This window comes from Rattus norvegicus, chromosome 8 (genome assembly GCF_036323735.1).
Source record: "Rattus norvegicus strain BN/NHsdMcwi chromosome 8, GRCr8, whole genome shotgun sequence".
NCBI classification, from domain to species: Eukaryota; Metazoa; Chordata; class Mammalia; order Rodentia; family Muridae; genus Rattus; species Rattus norvegicus.
In genome coordinates, this window is record NC_086026.1 from 120014347 (window position 1) to 120030875 (window position 16529).

Here is a 16529-nt window from a genome sequence, read left to right on the forward strand (position 1 = left end):
GTATTCTACGCTGCTTACACCGAATAGCAAAGCTTTTAACCTTGAGCTGCCTTCAGCATTAATGATTTTCTAAGCGATCTGACAATATCCATTTATACTTCTGCCTTTAACAGTAAGTGCAAAATGCTGGCACAGCTCTTCAGTGGAAAGAGATGCTTTCTCTCAAATTATTGCTAGAAGCGAATCAATTCTAAAATCGTAACTATTTTTATCTTAACATGGGTCTATTCTCAATTTCTAAAAAATTACCTTTGATTTTAAAAATATCACAAAATGGTATGGTTGGGTTTTATAAAATAACACCTGCTTTGTCCTAAGTTTTAGTTCTTTCTCTTTTCATATCCTAACTGACAATCTGTTGAATGAACAATAACTTTGGGGCCTGCCTGATTATTTAAAATTATAATTGCATGAAATTATTGACTTGAAGTGTTTTCTTGCCCTATGTGTAGGAATTATGCGTTGACGTTTCGGTTGACACTGCATAGTGTCCCAGCTCTTAGTGTGGATTGCTGTGAGTGAGTGCGGTTTGTCGCCTCAAGTCTGTGTGCTGTGCTACAAGTCCCCTTTTACTTCTTAAAGAATTGTGCCATAAGATGTGTTTTGCATTTTATGTTATTTGTTTTTTATCAGTAAAGTCATCTTTCATATTAAGGGGTGCATCTGTTTCAACTCTGATCCTCTTCTTAGCTTATATAAAAACAGCCTAGTTAAGCTATTCTAACACACCAGGTATTAACACATTTATATCTGTAAACACTCCATTACACTCTGATAATTGTTTTCTTCTGGTGGATGTAATCTATTGTGCTTTTAGAATAACTTTATACACTGGTTTTAAGCTATAACTGCTCTCTTTAGTTACAAATTTTAAAATTGTTTTAGAGTATTTTCAAGGTTTTAAATAAATCTAAGATTATCAGTGGCTTAAAGGTGGCATTATAAGTGGTCAAAGCTGGCTTAGCAGTCAAAAAGCACTTGCTGCCTTTGCAGAGGACCTGGGTTCAATTCTTAGCATCCACATGACTGCAGCTCACATTTATAACTCCAGATCCTAGGGCACCTGATGTCATCTTCTGGCCTCTGAAGGCACCAGGGACACACACTGTACACATATACTGTACACACAGGCAAAACACTCTTTCAATTTTTTTTATATGTATGAATGTGTGTGGTTTTTTTTAAGTAGAAAATATATGCATTTGTTGTATTTCAAGTTTTTTTTTCCTCTTTAAATTACTTTAAAAAAATTCCACCAAAGCCCACCAAAGTTACAAAGTTGAGAGTTGAGGACTATAAAATATTCCCCTCTTTCTTTTTGTGACTGGTGTCTTCCCTTTTGTATTGCTTGTAGTATGAACTTTCACACATTTTTTATTGAGCTGAGTAAATTTGCATATAATTTCTGGAAGCTGGATTAGGCTAGTCGATCTTTAAGTTTGACCTAAGTAGAGAACTTTAAGTCAAACCTCCAAAGAGGAGCAATCTGCAGTTGAACCGGTAAGGAACTACTCACCCGGAGGGTGTAAGCTGCAATTTGAATTCTGTTTTGTTTTTTTTAATGCTAACTGTATGTGTTTCCATGGGTAGAGGAAGACCCTTGCCTTTTTAAAGTTAGTGAATGAGGGCTGAAGATGTGACTTAGGTGGTGGAACTCTCAACTGGCTGTGCAGGGACATGGGCTTGATCTCCATCACTGGAAGGAGAGAACTGCGCTTGACCTTGAAAAGCTCTAAGTGAGGCTGTTCTCTCTAAATATGTGCATGTACATATGCAATATATTTTACACGTATACATTTTTACCAGATTAAGGCTGAATGCTCACCGATAAAGTAAATTATATTTCTTTTAAATGGTGTTCTTTGTTTTTGACCCCTCCGCTACGGAGCCCACTTCCAAGCGTTCCTCCTCCGAGCTGAGTCACACCCCCCGCCTTTGAGATCACCCCCCTGTTTGTTTTAATGAGATGGCATTAGGAGTCCAACCTAATGCCATTTTGTTGAGTTCCATTTGTTGTTTTGCTTTGGGGATTGGGTTCAGGGCATGTGGTGTGCCACTGAGTTGTCAGTAGCTCTGGCTTATTGGCTTTTAAAATGACCACCATTTCCATTAATCTGAACATGTCAGACAATTTCCATCCTGGGTAAAAATAAATGCTGTGGTCTGAAATGGTGACCTAAATATTCTTGTGGTTTACTATGTATATAATTTAGAGGTTTCATTGTTTCTCTACCTGTCTCTCTAAGTTTAAGAGTCATGTATTTAAAAGACTCATAATGTCTGCACGTTTACTTGGCTTTGAAATGGTAGCAGTACCTGGCTGTGGGTCAGGTGCACTTAATGGGTTTGTGCTGCATCTTGGGACTTTGAGCTTTCCCTTTGTCTGCTCAGAAACTTTTCTGTTGAAAGATACCCCTGACAGAAGCTCTGTGGGTTGAACATGCTATAGACATTGAGACTAAAGATGACAAGAACAAAGAAGCCCGAGACTGAGTCCTGCCTCGGGGAGGGGCTAGTAAGTCAGAGTCTTGGCCTGCGAAGTAGAACTGTCTATGCCTGCTTGTTACTGGGAGCAGATTGCTAATAACAGGGAGTTAGTAAGCCAGTTAGCTGCCTTACAAAACACTACAAAATGTTTGATTATTGTTTTGTGCACCGAATACAAGAAGACAGTGGTAGAAATCTCAAATTAGGACGTAGAGAGACCTTGGATCATAGGATAATCACGGTTCCTCATTCGTGGAGTTTTATTCTTTAGTTACTATTTATTTAGTCATATGTCTGCCTTTGACATAATTGTGAACTCAGTTTTTAAATTATTCTTTAAACTTGTCTTTTGTTATTTTAATACTACACTGTTTAATTTCACTGAAGAGTTCATCGAAGGATATTACTGGAACACACTGGAGCAGAGCCAGTACGCCCAAGAGGAGAGACATGATGGTGTGTAATTCTGAAATGTGTGGTCTTAGATTTTCATGCATTCTGTTGATTTTCTGTATTTTGGACATAGGAACAACAGGCATAACCTGGTAAAGCGTGAAAGTTTCTGCTTTGTTTCCTTGTGTAGACTTTAAAGCAAGTTTCTTGGAGAATTAAAACTTTTTCACCCTTTTAAATCTTGCTTTAGTGATAAAATGCTCGTACAGAAGCATCTTAGGGGAAGAGAGGGTTTATTTATTTCTTTTTTCTTTTTTCTTTTTTTCGGAGCTGGGGACTGAGCCCAGGGCCTTGGCGCTTGCTAGGCAAGTGCTCTACCACTGAGCCAAATCCCCAACCCCTGTTTTTTTTTAAATTAATTAATTTATTTATTTTTCGGAGCTGGGAACCGAACCCAGGGCCTTGGGCTTGCTAGGCAAGCGCTTTACCACTGAGCTAAATCCTCAACCCCAGGAGAGGGTTTATGTGGCCACATTTCCGGGTACAGTCCATCACTGAGAGAGGTCAGGGCAGAAACTCAGGCAACAGCTTGGAGCAAAACCGTGGGAGATGCTGCTGCTGGCTTGCTTACATGCTTAGCTAGCTTCTTCATAGTCTCACGCCTAGGGATGGCGCTGCCTACACTGGGCCCTCCTCCCACATCAGTTAATAAGATAACATCCCTCCCCTTCTACTTCCCCACCATGTTCCTACGGGCCATTGATCTAGGCAGTTTTCAATCAGGCCTTTCCTCTCAGATGACTATGGGCTATGTCTGACAAAGCTCTTTAGGAGAAATAGAGTACACTAGCATACATGGAAGTGTTTTATCCAGAGTCCTTAATATTCCCAATTTTTCTTCTTTTGATAAATAATTTTTAAGTGGCTACCAGCTGCCATTTATCAGATAAGCTCTGTGTGTGTGTGTGTGTGTGTGTGTGTGTGTGTGTGTGTGTGTCCAGTTGTTGATATCCACTTTATGAACTTCTCTGCTATATGTAGCCTGGAATTTTTAAAGCTAGCTGAATCCCACATTATACTTTGAAAAAAGGAAAAATTGGGATAATTTTTTTGATTCTACTTGTTAAAACACCCTGTCATCTACAGAGAGGGTGGAAAGGCAGGCTTACTGTTGGGGTCGGATAATTTATGTGTAAGAACATGCTCTTTAATACTGTATGTCTTGGTCATGGATTTTTTTCCTAAAGAAATATTTTAATAGGAAAAAGAAATAAAACTTTTATAGAGAAGGGATTTGATTTTCAGAGAAATGTCACAGCATTTTCAGTGAATTTATACCAGTGGTAAAATTGTACAACAGCCTTATATTAAGTGGAATACTTTTTTGAGGTTTCTGCTATATATGTTCTAAATGACTGTCTAAATAAATACAAATAGACAGGCCTTGTTATATTTGACTAGTATTTTAATATCTTACTAAAGTTAAATTGTATATTTTTATCTTCTAGACTATTTTAAGCTTTATAAAATTATGATTTCCAGCAGAAATATATTTTATTCCTTTATCTAGTCTATATATACAGATTCCTAGCTCTCTGTATGTATGTATCATTGAGAACACAGGTCAGAAAATTACTTATAAAACTTCTCTATCTATATGTAAGTATATTTTATGTGGTTGGTTGGTTTGTTTTTGAGATAAAGGTACACTGAGTGGCTTAGGCTGGCCTTGAACTCAGCCTCCTTATTGAGTGTTGGGATTACAGGTGTGTGCTGAGTCTTATGAAGTGATGTTAGCTCTTCTGTGCACAACATCCTGTGGGTTTTTTTTTTTTTTCTCCTGCCAGTTAAACTCACTGAATTGATTTCAAGAGGGAATCAACTTAAATTTAGGAAAACACTACTGTGGGTCAAGGTTTTGAATATTATCTAATGCCCTAACTCAGTGTAAAAATGTAAAAGAAAGATATTTTTACAAAATAGTGTTTTTAAATGCTTTGTGATATATGTTTACCTTTAAGTAAGATTGTTTAAAAACTTGGGAGGATGCTGAAGAACCGTTGTTAGGAGACTAAATTCACACAGCTATGTTCTATTCCCTTTCTTTTAAAGGCTCCTACATGGGAATGTGGGTTTTCTGGTCTTGCTAGTTTTCTGTGACTTTTTGATTCGTATCTAATGTCAGTTGTTTGTCTACTGTGCATACCATATTTTGTTCTGGCCAAGCTTCTCATTTTGTTGAGCATCGTCATGAAGATATAAGATTTTAGGGTGTATGTCTCTAAGTAGGCTCAAAGAAATGCTCCTGCTCTGAGTCCAGGATTATTCTCTTGCAAGCTAGACTAGGTAGTGCTCCTCCTTGTGTGGCTGTCTGTCAAATGATGGCAAGCAGTGTTGGCAGCCACAGACATGAGGAGGAGAGCATCTTTGACCTCAGGATGTTTCTCCTTTACATTGAAAGCCTTCCTTGGGACGTGCTGTTCAGTCATATTCTAAGAGCGAGCCATCTTACCATTACTGCTTCAGAGTTTTGTTATAAAAATTTTGTTAGGGAAATAGAGACTGAGGTGTATCTCAGTGGCAAAAGTGCTTGCACAACATGCACAAGGCTCTAAGTTCAATCCCAAGTGAGGCCAAGAGGGGTGGGGAGCACAGTCTTCTAGATGTTTAGGATGACATCTGTCTCAAACTCCAGAGTAGATAGGGCTATGGGTGCAAATAACTGTGCCTGGCATAAAACAAAGTTTTAGTTATACGGACAGTTCAGGAACAGTTTCTACTGAATAAGTAAAGGTTACATCCAAATATAATAGCTTTTCTATTTAATAATCTTTTGCTTTTGAAGTAGGGCTGCTTTGGTTTTAATAATGACAAGGTTGCTTTTTCTCATATGTTCCTGACTGTGGTGATACAACCAACCTGCCTGCTTTTCTGAACTGCAGTATGATTCCATCAAGGACAGATCATCAAGAGTTTCATCATTAGTACGTAATGCATGCCTTTGTGTTAAGTGTGAGGTTTTACTTTCTAAACATCAGTTGTTGCTAATCATAGATTATGACTAACTTTCATGGTTTTGTTATGATCTTTTTGGGGAAGATATGTAACAAAACAAAAACCATTGTTTCTGCAATTGTGCCACAATCTGTTACTGGAACGATAGCTTTCCCCAGAGACTTCAGGATCAGGACTGGGAGCATCGCCCAGTGGTCAGTGCTGTTTGTTTATCATTGTAAGACTGTAGGTTTGCTTCCCAGTACTACAAACCCAACCGAACCAAACCAGACCAAACCAAATTAAAGCAAACCCAACCAAACCAGACCAGACCAAACCAGACCAAACCAGACCCAACCAGACCAAACCAGACCCAACCAGACCAGACCCAACCAGACCAGACCAGACCAGACCAGACCAGACCAGACCAGACCAGACCAAACCAAATCGCCTCGAATGATTGAAATATTTAATGTAAGAGCCAAGATCCCTGAATGTTGCTAAGGTCTGTTGCAGTTCAGCTGTCTTTGAGAGAAGACCTGGCACCCTGTGCTTACCTGCTGCACAGGAAGATTGGTTTGCTTATTTTTTTAACTTCATGCTTATTTATTTTACCTGTGTATGTGTGTCACATGGCATATATGTGGAGGTCACAGGGCAATTTGTTGCAGCTGGTTCTTTTAGCTTGCCCAAGTTTCTGGACTACCTAGTTTTCACTTAGAATGTTCATAGTGAAGTATAAAAGAACACTCACAATAAGAAAATGCATTTATCCTTATGGCTGAGGATCTGACTCAATGTGAAGTAGCTGCCCTTGGGTGTCTAGGTACTTGCAATGGCACAGTCTCACTACATAGGTTGAGCTTATTGTCTGCTGGTTGTCTGTTAGTAACAGGACTGTCCTTTGTCCCCCCAGGAAAAGTGAGATATATATCTATATCTAAAACCATCTTTTCAAAGTACTTTGTGTAAGCTTCAGAACATATATTTAGACATTGCTCTTCTTAGCATATACCATTGATCTGCTAACTTGGTCTAAGTGTGCAGTCTAAGGGCTAAGAGTGCTTACTGCTTTTCAGTTCTCAGAATCTATGTTGGCTGGCTCACAACCACTATAACCCAAGTTCTAGGGACCCATGCTCTCTTTGGCATGTGCACACATGTGGCATATACACATAAACTGAATCCAGAAGAAGAATGCTGTCTCCAGCAGTGCCTCCATGATGTTTTTTTTTTTTTAAGTTCATCTACAGCTTTGCTTTTACTTTAGATAAGATGACTGTAGCGGTGGATTCTCGCCACATGCAGCATTCTCAAGGCAAGGAAGTGGGGGGATGAAACTCAAGTAAGGTGCAGTGAAGGTCTCCACAGACATCCCTCTGATTCTGTGTCCTAATAGGTTTCCTTTAGCTGCCCAGACACCAGGTTAGATCGTGGTGTGCGTAAGGAGAGGTCAGAGAGAATGACGTGCTTGAGGCCACATGCATCAGCCTTCCAAGTTCAGTGAGTCCGCTACTCACAGACAAGAAGTAGATTGCGTGTGTACTGCTCTGTATCATAGGACTTTTGCTGTTACTTTATGATGAGTTTCATTCTTAAAATTTCACTATATGATCTCTAAAGTTAACTTCAATATGTATTTCCAGAGTCGTTCTTACAGTCACAGCCTTGGGATGAAGAAGCGACCCTCTGGTTCTCATAAAGACCCACTGGTTAGTTCTGCTTCCGAAGGCTGATCTAGTTGTGGCATTATGGATAGCACCGAATTATGAGTAGGTTTCCTTCCCAGAGTCTGTTCGTAGGAGCCTGGACTATACTTCCTGGTAGAAACAGTGGTGTGTGTAATAGACCCTTTCACCCGTGTGTTTACACCGCAGAACAAATAGGCTTTCCATTTCAGTCACTTGACCAAGTGTTTCTGTAGAGAGCAAATGCTACAGAATCGAGGTGCTTGGAACACCTCTTTCTCCTTCTTGTGGCATTGGCAGAAGTGTAGTCTCCAGCTTCCTGCCAGTTCTGGGATTCCATGGGAGCCTCGGGAGCATGTAGCTGAAGGGGAGGGGGGGGGAATGTAGCTGAAGGGGAGAGGGGGGTGTACCTGAAGGAGAGAGGGAGGGAATGTAGCTGAAGGGGAGAGGAGGGGAATGTAGCTGAAGGGGAGAGGGAGGGGAATGTAGCTGAAGGGGAGAGGGGGGAATGTGGCTGAAGGGGAGGGGGGGAATGTAGCTGAAGGGGAGAGGGGGGGAATGTGGCTGAAGGGGAGGGGGGGATGTAGCTGAAGGGGAGAGCTGGGGGGGGGGATGTAGCTGAAAACAGATTAGAGAGGCCTTGGAGGATGGGGCACTCCACTCTTGTGGCCAGAGCAGAGGAGCTGAGGTGCCTGGTTGAGCTGTGAGTGGCAGAGATGGCAGAAGACAGGGCTCAGAGGGTGTGGGGCAGGGGCAGGCCCTTGAGTAGTGTCAGCAGTAGAGAAGGGAGGTTGTAGTCAGGGACGCCATACATGCGCTTAGCCTCTACCAAGAAGGGCTTTCTGCACCCCGGTAGTTTATAAAAGTGGTGATTAGACGGCAGCCCTAGGTCCTTCAGGCTCTTTCCTACAGAGCGATTTGCGTTTCATTTTTATTTGAAGCTGTATTGTCTGATCTTTAAATAGTAATAATTAGGGAAGACTTTGTTTGAAGTTGTTGACCTTTAATGCCCATCCTTTCTAAGAAATTTTAAACCATTGCTGTTTGCCCTGTCTTTGCTGTGACCCATTGCTCTCCTTGCTCTGGGGGGAAAGGAACCTGTACAGTACAAGATTTTGCCTATGTGTTCAAAGTTTGTCTTGGTTGTGGTTGCATCAAAAACATGGATCCTAAGAAAACTATTAAATTTTGCTTTTTGCAGAGTGGCCTCTACTTTGACCAGAGAAACTATAGCAGTCTTAGACATAGCAAACCTGCCTCTACCTACTATTTCCGGGTTTGTCTGAAGATTTTTGTTCTCATGTATCTTAATACATCTCTAACCCCCATTTTGCATCCTTACTATTTGTAACTAATCCCTGAATGGTTTGGATATATGCCAGTTTTGGTATTGAGTCATATATAATCTTCCTGAGTGTGTCTTTGGAGAGAGCTGTTAAATTACCATGCTTGAAAGGAAAAATTTCAAACCGGAAAAGGTTTAGTGAACATCACCTTCTTACCGCTAAGGTTCTATAGGTCATTTCCTTAGCCATAGCATTCCCTGCATGTTAGGGTTTTGTGTTTGTAGGCAGAGGCTCACTGTCTACGTAGCCCGAGCTCAAACTCAAGCTCTCAGTGGTTGGCAGTAAGGTGGGACCACCATGTCCAGCTTCTGTGCAGTCTTTTGATTGGTTGCAGAGTAAACAATAGGCATCAATACCCTCACTGCTAGGTACACTTTTAAAAAGTTTACATGCAAGAATATAAGCTACACATATGATGGCCATGAGGCGGATGTTATGATTTGTTAGAATATTAATGGAATGTTAGAATACCATTTTTCTTTTTTGTCTGTTTTGTGTTTTTGCTTGTTTTGTTTTGTTTTGTTGGATTTTGAAACATGGTGTGTCTCTGTAGCCAAAGCTTGGTCATCCTGCCTCAGCTACCCACATCACCGCAGGCAGGTAGAAACTTTTTTTTTTTTCAAGACATTTAACTTTTCTTTTTTTATAGTTTTTCACAACAAAGATTCTCTGTGTAGCCCTGGCTGCCCTGGAACTCATTCTGTAGACCAGGGTGGCCTTGAATCAAAGATCTGCCTAACTCTGCCTCTCAAGTGCTGGGATTAAAGGCTGTGCCAAAACTGCCTGGCATTTAACATTGAAAGCGTGCTTTAACGTGATGCCTAGTGCAGTGAAAAGTATTGAGGAATGGGGGCAAATCTCTCTGATATTATAATTCATTTGTACATGCAAGGCTCTCGATTCAATTTTGAGCACTGAAAATGCTATCAACTTAAAAATTTGCCTGCACACATAGTGTCACTATTCTTGTTTGTCGAGGTTTAGGAGAAAAGACCTGAAAATTGTGTCTTAAGTGACAGCAGGGAGAGACGTAATTTCTTTATAAAGAGTGATTTTAGTGAATGGACTCAGCTGGCCAGTGCGGCTTCTCTGGTTAACTGTCATGCTGTGTCCACTGTGAGTCTGTCACAAAAGCATTAATAGGGCCCCAGGAGCTACTGGTGACTGCTCTGAGAGCACAGTTTGATGCACTCCCAGTGCTGGGGGCCCCTTTCTTCAGTGCATGGCTGGGTCCTCGTCTCTTACCCTGCCAATAATTTTATAATAGAAAGGTTATAGACATATTGATGGACAATCCTTGGAGGTGATTTTCTTTCGTACCTTTAACAGTTAGCATTCAGAAAGTTCTTAGTGACTTTTTTCTTATTTCATATGTTTTTATACTACTTTGACTTGCTTTGGACTGGCTAGTGACTTATGGAATCAAAAATCATAACTTGAAGTCTTCTGCTTGCATGACGGTGAGTGCCTGCTCCTGCCTTTGTTGTTGCTTATTCCTGTTGTTCTGCCTCTCTTGCAGTCTTCTTCTCTGTGTAGTGAGCCGATGGGGACATCCAAGAGTCAGAGCAGGGTCAGTACTCTCCAAGGACGCGTGGCTGTCACAGCTCCCCTCGCCTTGCTTTAGGTCTGACTAGTGCACTTTTCCATAGGCTTCCCCTACTGTAACTTCTGGTCTGCTGAGAAGTTCCAGTCTGGTTTGTACCTCCTCCTTCCAGTGTGCTCTGCTCTGCAGTAGGGCCACTGTTGGCTGCTGAGCTGTGTGGCCTTCCTCCACGTGCCCTGCAGTCTACGCTGCCTGTGCTTAGGATGTAAAACCTGATGAGCATGAAAAATAATCCTGTTCTTTGGCACTGTAGAAATGGACGACATCTGGTGGCTCACATTTAGAATCTGTTTCCTCCTAGGAAACAGGCTCTTTTGGGCATAGTTTTCTTTGGCTGCGGTTATGACCCTCTGCTATGGCAGTCAAAAATCTATTAAGCAGGTTGAACTAAAACATAACCAATAGCTTTGTGTGACATGTCAGTTGTTGGGGCTTCTGCCTTTTGTTGTTCTGTGACCAGTTTCAGACTGGAGCCCCAGGAGTGCTTATACCTGTTTGCTTCCTCATGTTATAACACGAGGGCGAAAGAAAATACTGCGGTGTGTTTTCTAACCAACTATATTGATGAGGCTATAATGAAACTGATACAATGAACCATGTATGTAAGTGAGTATAACACACTATCTCTTAACACTTTTTAAATTATGAAGTTCCGAAATACTGAAGCTATTTTTAAAACAACTCCAGTGCTGAACAGATAAGTAATATTCTTTTGTTCTTCAGGCGTCATTGCATGGTGGTGGATTATATAACCCTTACGGTTCGCGAACTGTAAGTCTAAATGAGGAGAGGGGGAGGGATATAGGAAGGACAGGTCCTATATTACAAGTCACGACCCATTCACTCAGCCAGTTATGAGAAGGTGACTAACTAGAAGTTCTGAGTTAACATCTGAGGAGAGTCTATAGAGAAACTGGGGCATTTCCTCCCAATGTAGTGTGGGTGTGAGGTGGGTGTCAGACCAAGGAAAGCAGCTATTTTCACCTTGGGCATCAACTGTTAAGGGTAGGGTTACTGTACTCGAGCAGAGGAACTGAGCTGACCTTGTAAAGTTTTTCTTCTTGGAAACTTCACAGCCGTCCGAATACAGTTACTGCTCATCCAGAGCAAGTTCCTCCAGAAGCAGTCCTGTGGTGAGCTCGTGTCTCTCTCCGCATGCTCTGCAGTCACACGCTGGGATGGAGTGATGTGTTTCACCATCTTGTGCATGGATTGTGTGCTCCCAAGTCCATACAAATCAAGTACTAACATGCTAACTGACTGTTTTTGTGTGGACCCAAGTAATTGCTTAACTGAGTCTAGAGCTGAGGCATTGAGTAGCCTTGAAGCTTTCGTACTGCTTCATGAGAACACATTGTCTTTCAAGTAGTGCTGTTCCTGTTGGCTGTGCTGCTCTGGCCTTCCTGCATATGTCCCTCTGCTGCCATCTACGTCATCACTAAGCCCTCTGGCTGGGAAGTGGTGCGAGAGGGGAAACAACCAACTCTTAAACTCATTATGGACAACAACTTGCTCTTTCTGGAATGTTAGTTTGTTTTGTAGTTTATGAGTAAGTAATGTTAGTCCAGAGTAACACGGAACCTGTGCACATGTGTACTTTCAGAGATGTTTTTGAGACGTATGAGTGCTTTTCACTTTGACAACAAATGGCTTCCTTTCCAGTGTGTGTTACTCCTCTCTGCTTCTTAAAGCATGCTGTGTCAGTGCACACAGATTCATAGCATCCTTATTTTGACATTTTTTTAACAGTAAGTTACACCCCTTTTCAATTATTACCACTTTGAGATAGTTACATATTATCAAATCTTTTTAATGTCAGTGTACTGTGCCAGAAAGGCATAGATATTATTCTAAAATCATTTTAGTATTGATGGTCATTTAGATGGTCAGACATTATCTGTGTGTACACATGAGCTGTGCATTCACATACAGAGGTCAGAGGTCAGTGTCAGGTGTCTTTGTTTAGATGGAGTCTCACTGAACCTGGAGATCACTGTTTTGGCTAGACTGGATGGCTAGTGAGCCAGAGAGCCACTGTACCCAGTGCACATAGTTCACCTTGGCTTTGACATGGATTCTGGGAATCTAAGTGAAGGCCCCCATGCTTATAGAGCAGACACTTTACCTATTGAGCCGTCTCCCCAGCCCTGTGATGAACACACACTCTTTAACTTTCTCTCCCTTGTACATGCACACATTTGCAGAAACACAGAGTATATACGTACATGAGTATTTCAGGAAGACAAATTGTTTATCAGGAAATAATAGGAATTTAAGAGCATATGCATTGTTTAAAAATATTTATTTTTGTCTTATGCATATAAATGTTTTGCCTTACACATATGTGTGTGTACTATGTGCATGTCTGTGCCCTTGGAAGCTGGAACTGTACTTACAGGAGGTTATGAGCTACCATGTGGCTGTTGGGAATCAAACCCTGGTCCCTTACAAGAGCAGGGAGTGATCTTAAGTGTGGCGCCATCTCTCAGCCCTTGTACTCTAAGGTGGGTTCTTTCTGTGTAGCTCTGGGTGGTCTGTAGCTCAGTATGTAGACTAAACAGGCCTCAAGCTCAGGGGTCCACTGGCTTCTGCCTCCCTAGTGCTGGGATTAAAGGTGCTGGCCACCAGGCTTAGAGCATATCTGCTTTCATTTTGCTATCTATGTCCATATATTGACAACTAAAAAGGACTATACTAATTTACATTCCCCAAACAAATGATAACTTTAGGTATACTGTATTGTTATTCTTACAGATTATCCCAAATTGGAGAAATTATTATTAATAATCATTAGGATTACTTTATAGCAGGTAAAATATGAATATTCTGGGCTTTCTTTCATGTTTATGTTTATAGTTATGGTCATCTGAGTTGCAGATCTCAGAGTTCCACTCCTATATGTAATGAAAACTAACATGTGTGTTTAGGGGATACAGGCTTTTTCACAAAAGATGGACATTTTCTTTTAACCCACTGTATCCTCAAATTCTACTTGACAGTTTTCAGACCTGGTGATATTTTTAATAGGCCAAATATAGCCTCCCCGGCATACTTTTTTTTTTTCTTTTTTCTTTTCCCAGAGCTGAGGACCGAACCCAGGGCCTTGCGCTCTATCACTGAGCTAAATCCCCAACCTCCCCTGGCATAGTTTTTTGATAGCACACTTTAAAATTAGTGTGGCTCCTGTTCTTGTGAGCTGGCTAGATTCTAGTTCATTTGCCATTTAGGTTCAGAATTTCTGCCATAGTGATGCCAGAATGGCATCTTAATGACATCAGAATGGAGACAGGAGACTTACTTGTACCAAAGATGAGTTCTCCAATGCAGTGGGAAGAACACAGCCCTGTGAAGGGGATAACCGGCACTGCTAGCTGCATAGGAATGAGAGCCAGGAAATGAGTCACTGCCTCAGAGCTTTGCTGGTAGGAACCTCTTTGACATATGTTATTTTGTTTTAAAACATCATTTTTTTCTTTCCCAAATTGAAATCTTAAGTGTATTTATTGACCTCTTACCCTCTTACGGGTCCACACAGATCTGCAAGTCTTCTCTAGCTGGTCTTGTCTGGTTTACTCATACCCTCACCATCATTAAACTTAGATAAAAGATAGAGTTTTACTCTATTTGCTGTGCTTTTGGGAAGTATTTTTGTTTAAGGATAGCAGCTTATCTCTTTAATGCTGCACCCCGGCCCATGCCGACTGCTCATGGAGAGTGGCCTCTTGAACTGCCTGTCCCAGTGTGTTCACAATCAGTGAGACCCGCGGAGAACTGAATTTGCTTTACTTTCTGTAGCCCTTCGATGATGACACCGCAAGCATTGTGTCTTCTGATCGTGCCAGTCGTGGGCGAAGGGAGAGTTTGGTGAGCATGGTCTGCATGCAAACAAACAGCTTTTACATCACAACAGTGTACGGCTATGTGATTTGCTGCCAAGTAAAATATGCATTTGACAAAGAGAACATTTTCCTTACATACAGCTTATGGGGCCAGCTTGCTTTGTAAAGTGTTATTGAGAATGAATCATAGATTCACATGTTTTATGTACAAATCCTTTATTGAAAAACTTTCATTTTATTTGTTTTCTTTATGCATACCTGATTATCTGTTTATTTTCTAAAATGAGCCTCTCAAGTGAGAGTCACACTTGTACTATCTTACAGTGCTTATAACTTGAAGCCACCTGTTGCTTCTTGTATGTAAGTTAAGCCAGTGTGTGTCCAGATCTTAAGACTGTGACCCTTGTTATCTGTTAATGGCAAGATTTTAAAACATCAGTTCAGACGTTTACCTAACTTATCATTGTAGATGCTATAACAGCTTCAGGTTATTCTTTAAAGAAGTTGGAAATTTTCCTGAATGACAATTTTGTTCTCTATAAGGAAATGATGTGGAAATTATAGAGTAGAAGATGATTTGTCAACTTGGAGCTAGAAGAGGCCTATGAAGCTGTAATTCCTTCCAAACAAGTGGTCCACTTAGTGCAAGCTGAATTAGTGTGGATGATTATAAACCCACAGTTCTCAGAAGGGAGCACCACATGTTGATGAGATTAAATTCATCTAATTAAAGCAGGTGTGGTCCCTCAGCAAACCAGGTCACGCTCCCACTCATAGCTGAACTAGAAATAAAAGTCACAGCACCTGGAAGCACCCGGAAGCAGCGGAATGGCGAGGGTAGGCGCTGTTCAGTGACGATGCTGGGCTGGCCTTGACCTCCACAGCCTCCTGGTTGTTTTTGTACAGTGGAGATCTAGTGGCTGTCTACTCTGTTGGGCTTAGTGTATGTACTCAGTGGATACTATGGAAGATAACCTCCAAACTTCTAAATAGTAGTAGGTGCTACTAAATATTAGTATATATAAGTCAAGTTGTAATACTATTTTAAAGAATAAAAATATTATTGCTTCTTGTTGGCCTTTAGCAGGCTTCATACTTTTAAGGGTATTTTGTCCCTGTGGATGGGTTTCTGAATTCACTTTTTGGTGAGGAGTTTTAAAGCAAGGCAGACAGCTTAAGTAAGAATAACCGATGAAGCCAGGCGCTGCTGCACACCTTTAATCCCAGCAGTTGGGGCACAGGTAGGCAGATCTCTGAGCTTGAGGCCAGCCTGGTGAGTTCCAGGACATCCAAGGCTAATCAAAGAAACTCTGTTTCAAGACAAACAAACAGACAGACAGATTAACTGATGAGTGGGGATAGGCATTTGATAGGTGCCTGCTATACCTGAGACACTGTTAAGTGCTAGGAGTGATGCGTCAAGTCAAGGAGGACAGATCTCTGAGCTTATCTCCTATTAAAGACACAGCAGTAAACTAGTGATGAAGGAACCCAGGTGAAGATAGCTCAAGAGTGAGAAAGCAGGTGCACATGGTGGAGCGCCTTGGGGCGGTCATGTGAGATTGACCTTGGAAGAGTCTTCAGAGACGGTGACTTCTCACTCGAGAGACTCAGCTGCTGGAAGAGCAGGGGAAGGGACTTTCCAGGCCAATCTTCATTGTTTTGTCCAACGATTCCTGATATAATGACTGTGAAAAGGAAGGAATTGTTGTGGACATTGAGTATTGCCAGAGTTGATAGCTATAATGAGCTAAAATATTGTAGAATATAGTAGAGGTTTGATAATAGCCTGGAAAACTGCCCTCCTTAGTCAAAGGTTCCCAGGGCCTTCAGCACGCAAGGTTTGCGTGTCGTGAACTCAGGCAGGGAGTGGTTTCTGAACCACAGAATTGCATTTGATGCTGCAGAAGGCTTGTTTTAGGAGATGTGACTTCACTCAGGTACCTCTTTCCTTTTTTGTTTTTCTTTTTTCTTTTTTCTTTCTTTTTTTTTTTTTTTTTTTGGTTCTTTTTTTTCGGAGCTGGGGACCGAACCCAGGGCCTTTTTTGCTTTTCAAAATAAGTTAATGTAAAAGTTTTTTTCATTTCATGCTACTTCATCAAACATCATATTAAAAGAGGCATACAATTTCCCACTCTTAGCTAGTGCTCTTTCTTCCTTTCTGACTTTAAAGCGTTTC

The 16529-nt window shown here is 41.2% G+C and overlaps 1 protein-coding gene across 51 annotated transcripts in view; it reads left to right on the plus strand.

Annotated features, from left to right (window-relative positions):
• The window catches only part of Lrrfip2 (LRR binding FLII interacting protein 2), a 101363-nt gene that overhangs the window by 44439 nt on the left and 40395 nt on the right, over positions 1-16529 (plus strand). For 15 of the 51 annotated variants that reach the window (XM_008766619.3, XM_008766616.4, XM_008766625.4 and 12 more), the window contains 9 exons: positions 2875-2943; positions 5823-5864; positions 7521-7586; positions 8764-8838; positions 10428-10478; positions 10558-10602; positions 11235-11282; positions 11588-11644; positions 14307-14375. The exons of 24 other annotated variants lie outside the window; for them this stretch is intronic. In XM_008766619.3, the coding sequence (XP_008764841.1) occupies positions 2875-2943; positions 5823-5864; positions 7521-7586; positions 8764-8838; positions 10428-10478; positions 10558-10602; positions 11235-11282; positions 11588-11644; positions 14307-14375 (522 nt within the window). Of the gene's footprint in view, positions 1-2874; positions 2944-5822; positions 5865-7520; positions 7587-8763; positions 8839-10427; positions 10479-10557; positions 10603-11234; positions 11283-11587; positions 11645-13691; positions 13934-14306; positions 14376-16529 lie in introns of those variants that run through there. 12 more of the 51 variants (XM_039081271.2, XM_063265277.1, XM_063265273.1 and 9 more) reach the window with 6 other exon arrangements.